This window comes from Ptychodera flava, chromosome 21 (genome assembly GCF_041260155.1).
Source record: "Ptychodera flava strain L36383 chromosome 21, AS_Pfla_20210202, whole genome shotgun sequence".
Classification (NCBI taxonomy): Eukaryota; Metazoa; Hemichordata; class Enteropneusta; family Ptychoderidae; genus Ptychodera; species Ptychodera flava.
The window spans coordinates 5,877,112-5,885,000 of record NC_091948.1 but is presented as its reverse complement, the minus strand read 5'-3'; the positions used below and the strand labels follow the sequence as shown (position 1 = coordinate 5,885,000).

Here is a 7,889-nt window from a genome sequence, read left to right as displayed (position 1 = left end):
AATTAGCATATTACATGTCAAGATTATAACCAACAATATGTGCATGAAATAACGGTAAAGACTGTAGCGCCTTTTGCCCGATTCCGTGTTGAGCATAGAATTGGAATTATTAATAAAAACCCGGAAAGGAATTCACGTATCGGGGAGAGGTAACGCCCAACATCGAAACTATTTTTGTGACAGTTGTGTTTGTCGCGTGTAGCGTTCATGTGTCGGATGCTTTGTCTTTATGTGTCTGGCAATAATTTGGAGACTACCACAGCTAGTAGAGAGTGAAATGGAAGTTTCACATTCTGACGCAGTAGAAATGTGAACTTGATCGGAGCTGACCCCGCAGAGTATATTGTGTGATATTTTCATGTGTTCATGTTTGTTATGTATTCTTGTTTCGCTCTGATCTCACTCTACGAGTCATAATTCACAGTTGTTTTTATTTAGTCACACTAAAAATAAATATCATACGTTACAAGCGCACAATAAATTGCGGGTTCTATGTAAATAAACACCCTGAGATACAAATGACAGAAGCTTGACAGTCATATTTTTAGAGACGAATGCAATACTATAAAGACAAAATGATTATAATTTTTAACGAAATATGCATAATTGTCGAAATATTTTATAATTAATTAATTAGTTTTATTAAATGAATATTAAGTTTATTGTTCTTCACCTGGATGCAAACCATCCGAATTACTCACTCACACACAAATATATGCCGCAGAGCATTATAAAATATAACAACAGACTTAAATATTGAAGCGTGTCGGTACATTTTATATCGAGACATCATACTGTGTTTAAATCCGTGGGGAAAATATGACCATTAACAGATTGGCACAGAGCCAGATTTTGCCGACTCGTCGTCCTTTGATTGGTACCCTTTAACAAGTTTTACTCTCGAAAATACCTGTTCTTTTAGGTGTTCTTGAATCCATAAAAACCTGAACGCGACTTTAAGTGACAGTTCTTAACACGGAAAACATCGAGAATTTAGAAAAAAACAACTATTGCATATTTTTTTGATTTTTAAGGAAATGCATATGGTTCTACAGCAACCAGAATGTTCCTGTCGGCATAATTGCAACTTAAATGAACGAAAGTTGTTTATTTGTACTCGCATTGAAGATGGCAGCAAAGTCCTGAAAAACAGAGACACAAATTGGTTAGATGTTGGGTACACGATGCAACCGATGTTTTCATCGTAACGAACACAGTGATCAATTCACTGAATTGTGAACATGTGAAATATAACGAATATTTCATCTAGTCTTTCGATTGCCTGGTTTAAATATGTACACAGAGTAAAAATATAAAGTGATCGAAAGGGGAGCAGAATGCATTTTCCCCTGAGGATTCATGGACTCAAAATTCGCACGATAATTCTCACATGGTACAATTTGCAAAGCAAGATATTTTTGGCAGTCGTGTATCAGGATGTCTCAATTGAAACGAGTCTGTACGCTAACAGACATGCGTAGTTCAATCCGCTTAGCGCCGATAGTGAGCGTGATGGACACGGCATACCAAACATTGCTCCTAGTGTTGTTGTATTGGAGCCCGTGAAAATCATCCCAGATAGCCGGCTCGTGTTACATCGGCGGTACTGTAGGGTGTTAGCTGCCGTCCATCACAAGAGAGCACGAGCGTATCACTCTAAAGGACTATGCCGCCGTACTTGAAAACCTTTCGCGTCCTTTTGGACGACAACCGGGATGTTTTCAGCTCCGGAGACGAGGTGTCAGGTCGAGTGATTGTGGAGTTGTCGCAGTCGTTTCCCTGTAAAGGTATGGTTACCGTTCTCTATGCTTGTATAAGTCACTCCTGTAGTTTTATTAATATGATCTAGACTCTGTGTTATGGGTATGGATCATCGCCGGTATCGGTTTTCCCCCATAGTAACGCAGATTAGACACCATGCTGGTCTTGCGATGCAACCATTTTAATATAGCAATCAACGTTTATAACATGCATTTTTTGTATGTACGTGGGGAGATTTGCCTGCAGATGTGCAAGCCTATATCGAGCGCACAATCCACTGGCTGTTCTGCAGGGCCCAAGCTCGCAGCCAGTCTGTGATCTCCTGTAAATTGCACCCGAGACATTATGAGTGACCCAGCGTTGTTTCACTTACACTTAGGGACGTGGCCTCTGGGAAGTGATTATTCTTATCGGCCCCATCTTTCCTCTGAAGAAGTGAGCATATATTATCAGTTCGTGATCATCTTACTACGATTTTCTGCTTTACTCAACGATGCTTTGCGTCTGTTTCAAAGCTTCGTGGGGACTGGACCCTTACACTCCAGATGACGATGATACAGACTTTGGGCCACTTGAGTAAAATTTCAGTCGCTATAATGAGTTTGCCCCGACTGACATTCTCCTATGACGATATCTATGTAAACAAAACAAGCAATGGAACGTCACGACGCCTTCCGAATAGAGCCGTGACCTTGAACTGAAACAAGCATTTGGCAATGAATCTCGTGAATGTTTTTTTTACCTAGTAAGCTTGACTATACTGTTATAGCATCTGACGACTCTTATCTTTTGCGATATCAAAAAGTCTCTGAGATAGACGTAGGCAGGTAGACAAATGGAGAGAGACACGGACTGGAAGGGAGACAGATATAGAGACAGTAAGCTTATCCGTAGACAGACACGGACAGACAGCCAGACAAACAACGTAAGGATACAACGACTAGAGAGGACTGCAGATCTGTTTCCAAGGCGACGAAATAGAAGTGAAGCTCTAGAAATACATGCACGGCATAATGCCAATGACAACATTTTCAAACATACTATGTAAATTATTTTTCTTTTATTTCATATAAGCGAGGATTGAATTCTACTAAAAGGTTGATTTTCCCGGATGACCGGCAATACAATTGCATTTCGATAAAATCTAAGACGGCACTTAGGCTATATGATGGCGGACCTTCCTGCATTGGGGAAAGACATCGGTGTATCTGCTCATTTAATCTTTATTTCCAGTGACTGGATTTTTTTTGAGTGCACCATACTGCTGTACAATTATTGACACAACAGAAGCGGCGTAGAAGACGCACTTTCCTTCACAAATAAATGTCTTCAGACAGGCAAAAATATCTCTGCCTCTTGTACAGTCAGCTAACCAATGTTTTCACCAATACGTTGATGCGAAATAATAAAATCGTCACGACAGCTTGTCACAGAATCAGCGAAAAGAAAATCTAATCAGGTTTTCTTGTTCTGATGAAGGCGGCACATAATCTCGTGATTCGATATAAGCTTCAGACGATGATGTATATCTGTCGTTAGTAATGTTTGTATTTTCTGTTAAGCTTGGTAATCCACTTAATCTGTCTTGTAAGGGTATTTGCATTCAGTGCCCCAGGAGGGGAAATAGAATCATACTTTCTTGGATAAAATTTAGTCTTAAAACAATGTACTTTTCTAGTGAATATATATGCATATATAGTGACTGTCACAACAATATAGTTGTAATGATGCAGAAACTACAAAAAAGCTAAAAAACAACAAAAACCTCGTTTCTCATACACAAATCCAGTGGACTTGTATAATTCAGATACCTTATATGTAGTACTTTGTAATTTTTTTTAGCGACTGATACTGTTTAAGTGAAATGGATTAAAACGAACTGAAAATTGAATGCTTATTTCAAGATGAAATTGCAACGCAACTAGACTATATCAGCTTACAACTAATTACATGCTCACGCCATAAAAACACCTCGATCCGTCTAATTGTACCGAAATGTGTTTTACGAAGACTCGGTGAAAATTTTATGCAAAGTGTCAACTTGAAGATGAGGGAGAGCATTGACCCAAAGTTCAGGGAGGATTTAACTGCAGGAGCGCAATTTTGTACTTAAAAAATCTCACAATTTTTTGATAATACAATCTATGGGCAGTCAGAGTCATTTTCAAAAATACCAGCAAAGAAGTAAGAACACTGAATATATTATCTACCTGCAAACTGGAATTTATTTTATTTTCTGGTATTTTAGATAGGAAACCCCAGGTTAGCATAGAAAATGATGGTCGATTAACTTGTCTTATGCAGAAAAATGCATCATTGACTCAAAGTTCATCATTAGCGTTTCGTTATGTTCAGCGCACCTACACAGTGAAGATCACAAAAATACCATTGACGATCTTTTATTAGCATTCCTCTTTAATCAACAGCTCACCCACGTTACTGTTTAGTGTCGAATAACATTCGTGGCGTGACCTGGGATCTTTCCGCCAGACACACACTCGCTGTGAATGGATGAGGCACCGTCCCTGACACAAAAGGCAATATGGTGCATTTAAAATGGCATTAGTGTTTCATCGAAGAGTTGATACGTTATCAATACAACGCTAATGCAGCTCAGATTGGCGAAACTTTGACCTCCAGAGAGGAGACGTTTTATAGTTCGCCTTGGAAAGCCAAGCACAGCAACAAATGACCGTATTGGGTGGGCGTGAGTAACATTTGTACCCCGAGAAAATGTTGTGTCATGACTTTCATGTTTCAAGGCGTGGTAACGTCTAACCGTGTCAGGACTGATTATAGCATGGATGTTGTTTCGAGGATTGTTGGCTCGATATGCATCGAGTAAATGAACAGATGCTATCTTCTTGATTAAGAAAATAGGTACACTCTGCGAGTGCATGTCACTTCGAGAGAAAAGTTGTCGCACGGACAGGAGAGCGTCATGATGTCCCCATTCAATATGTACACGGATGAATAGAGCAACGCTGGTGGTGAGAAAATCACCGATACTTAGGGACGTGGTGCGATGAGATACTCCATGAGATCTTCCCAATCATTCGTATATTAGTCTTGATCGAACCGATAAACATCAGTCGAGACCCTTTCAAAAACATCAACACTAAAGCACAGAGAGACTGAACAACAACGGCACATTATTTAAAGGAAACTCAACATAGATTTGGCCTTGAGCCAGAATAGCAGAAACCTCCCCTTGAAGAAATTTCAAGACAAGTTTTGAATCCCATCGTGTTACAAAGTAGACTGTAGTTCGTATGCCCTGGGTACTGGGATGTGTAGTAGATATTAGCTAGATAAAGTGAAATACATTAGTTTCACTGTAGTCGTTACGCATTTTAACGGCCAATAACATCTAAACGCCCCAATCACAGTAGGAATAAATTACGAGACTGGAGATGAAAATGGGGCTTTCTTGCAATCGGTGAGAATCACTGTTATTCTCACCGCTATCAGTAACAATTTTTCAGTTCTCACTGGTGAGCAGCTAGAGATGCATTGTTTGGCGAGAATCAAGTATGATAACAGATTCTCACCGGTGAGACTGGAAAGTCCCCCCGAGCACAGTGTCAATGGTTATTTTCACGGTTAGAATGTACCATACTCATTTCATTGGTGAGAATCAACAAGCCTCGTCGTTCGTTGGTGAGAATCAGCTAGACTTGTTGTTCACTGGTGAGGATCAATCTGGTTAATGCTCCCGGGCCGATGAATGGTGAGTCTGGTTGATTCTCACCTGTATGACGATTAGATGATTAGGATACATTCTCACAGAGAAAATGACCATTCTGACTATATAGGCCTGGTGAGAATTTCGAGTGTCACCAGTGATAATCTGTTACCATCCTTGATTCTCACCAAGGAGTGCATTTCTCCCTTCTCACCAGTGAGAATTCAAAATGCCCCACTGCCAGCAGTGAGAATAACAAGAGATTCTCACCAATTGCGACAAAGCGTCACTTTCTCTCTCCAGTCACACATTTTTTCCTATATTGAATTACCTATGATAAAACAAAAAACTGAAGGGTTTACTTGAAGTAAAATTGACTTTCAAAATATCGTGCCCAAAATTTACCAGGGAGGGGTGTCACCCATGTTGGGCCATGATCCAAACAATTTAGCCTAAACCAAACCATTTACGGAGTGAATGAGAAAAAGGTGACACGAAATTCTAGAATATCATCAACCGCGCAACCTATGACGTCAAATATTACCATTCAATGCCATCATGCATACAGAGTAAATATTCCCATGTCAACATTGGGAAGGATGCCGAGCTAAAACTCATTTGTCTACAGTTACATCTTGAGTGCATTAACCTTGTGTGAACTTATTTCATTCCGTCGAGTCGTTGGTTTTCGACGGAAGTCAGTCAGCGCACATCATTCATGCGGCAGTTTTACTGTAAAAAGTATACTCAGACATTAGTAACATTAGCTTTGCGTTGCTATTTTTCATATTGGTTCGACATCGTTTCGTATCATGTCAAGGAAGCATTCTCTGATGTACGCGTTATTTCATCGTTTTTAAAGTATTTATACATCCCGAAAAGAGAAGTCTGAAAGGTTAGATCAAGATGCGTTCTGGGGGAAACTTTTAAAAATTAACCAACCCCATGGAACTATCGAAGAAAACATGAGTGACACTTCGTTAAATTTTAAAACATATCCAGATCGCTAAAAAAAATATATGGCAAATTCTTAAAGTTGCCACATCTCATTTTTCATTTGTAAAAACCTACTGGGGATTGTTTCTGAACGATGCTTTATAGAATGCAATACAATGGCAAATTGCCAGATTTTTTTAAAGACATAGTCTCTTGACGAATATTACCCTCAGTCTGCGGAGCGTTGAGCTGTTGATAGAGTCACACGTAATGACCAATATTTCCTCCCATCGAAGATTTCTAATTGTCGAAAAAAAGACAAAGCAAACCAAGTGAATCGGACAGTCGTCGTATTCACTCGCTTCTATAGATCTAGGCGGCGCGTGTCTCTGGAATGGCGACAGAACGCCTAAGTCAGAAAGTAACAACTGACCTCATTTCAGACACTTTTAGTTCGTTGACATGCAAAGATTAGGGAAGACACGTTCCACATTAAGCCTTCTAAACTAATGACAACATTTTCAGATTGGACCTTCTTTGCGAAGTAATATTGCCATCAGTAACTGTATTCCAAAATTTGTAGTGTCCCTGTTTTGTGTGATTTGGGATGCATGTCAGATTTCGTACCGAAGGGTTCAGGTTTTTCCCAATTTCTTTAATCGGTTGTGAGGTTCATAGATGCTTATTTTGTGGTTAGGAACCGAAAATGGACGCATGTTCCGACTCAGAAGCAAGAGGAAATGTTTTAAAGTGTCAGCTAGCTCGGCTTGCGTAAATATCATGCCCAAATCGTAAACTTCAAAGCGTAATTTGATTCTTTACTGGAGACATGTTATAGACATCCGTAAAAGTATGTATGCTCACCACCCGTCTGGTAGATACTGCTACACTAATGGCTTGTCAACCGTAAATAGAATGATTTGGGTCACGGCATATAAATTTACTGTGAACAGTGTTCTCATCGTTTGAGCAATTTATCGGACAGTCATGACTCGACCAGGACACCGATGTTCAGCCATACTTCTACATACCCTACCCCCGGAAAACAAAACACTAACAGATGCTTTTCAAATGCTGTGGTATGTCATGACATGAAAGGCAACAATGTTAAATCCTGGGTTTTAAATGGAAATATATACATCTTTAGACGGTATGTGTCACGTAAGAGAACAGTGCAAAAGCATAGGAACAGATCACATGTACGATTTTAGCTCACTGTTTATCATTTTAGCCAGTCCTAAAACACGCATTGAATATCACGTTTTTTGAAGCATGCTTTACTCTAGACTTTTAGCTCAGACCATTGACAAGAAATTGACAATGCCAGTGAACAAAAAACGAAAAAATAAACTAACTTACTAACCTCTGTGATAGAAGGTGAAATAACACCCACTCTTCTGTTTTTTGTTTCACATATTTTTCTTTTTCTCAGTCATTTATGGTTAAAATCGATTGAAAATAAATAAGACTAATCTAAATTTACGTTTAAAGATACATTTAGTCTAGC

General features: G+C 39.3%; 1 protein-coding gene across 1 annotated transcript in view; it reads left to right on the top strand.

The window, feature by feature from the left end:
* The first annotated feature begins 1,477 nt into the window (after positions 1-1,477).
* LOC139121210 (arrestin domain-containing protein 2-like) overlaps positions 1,478-7,889 on the top strand; it is a 47,661-nt gene continuing 41,249 nt past the window's right edge. The window contains exon 1 of the mRNA XM_070685910.1: positions 1,478-1,787. Coding sequence (XP_070542011.1) covers positions 1,667-1,787 — 121 coding nt within the window. The 5' untranslated portion in view covers positions 1,478-1,666. The remainder of the gene's footprint in view (positions 1,788-7,889) is intronic.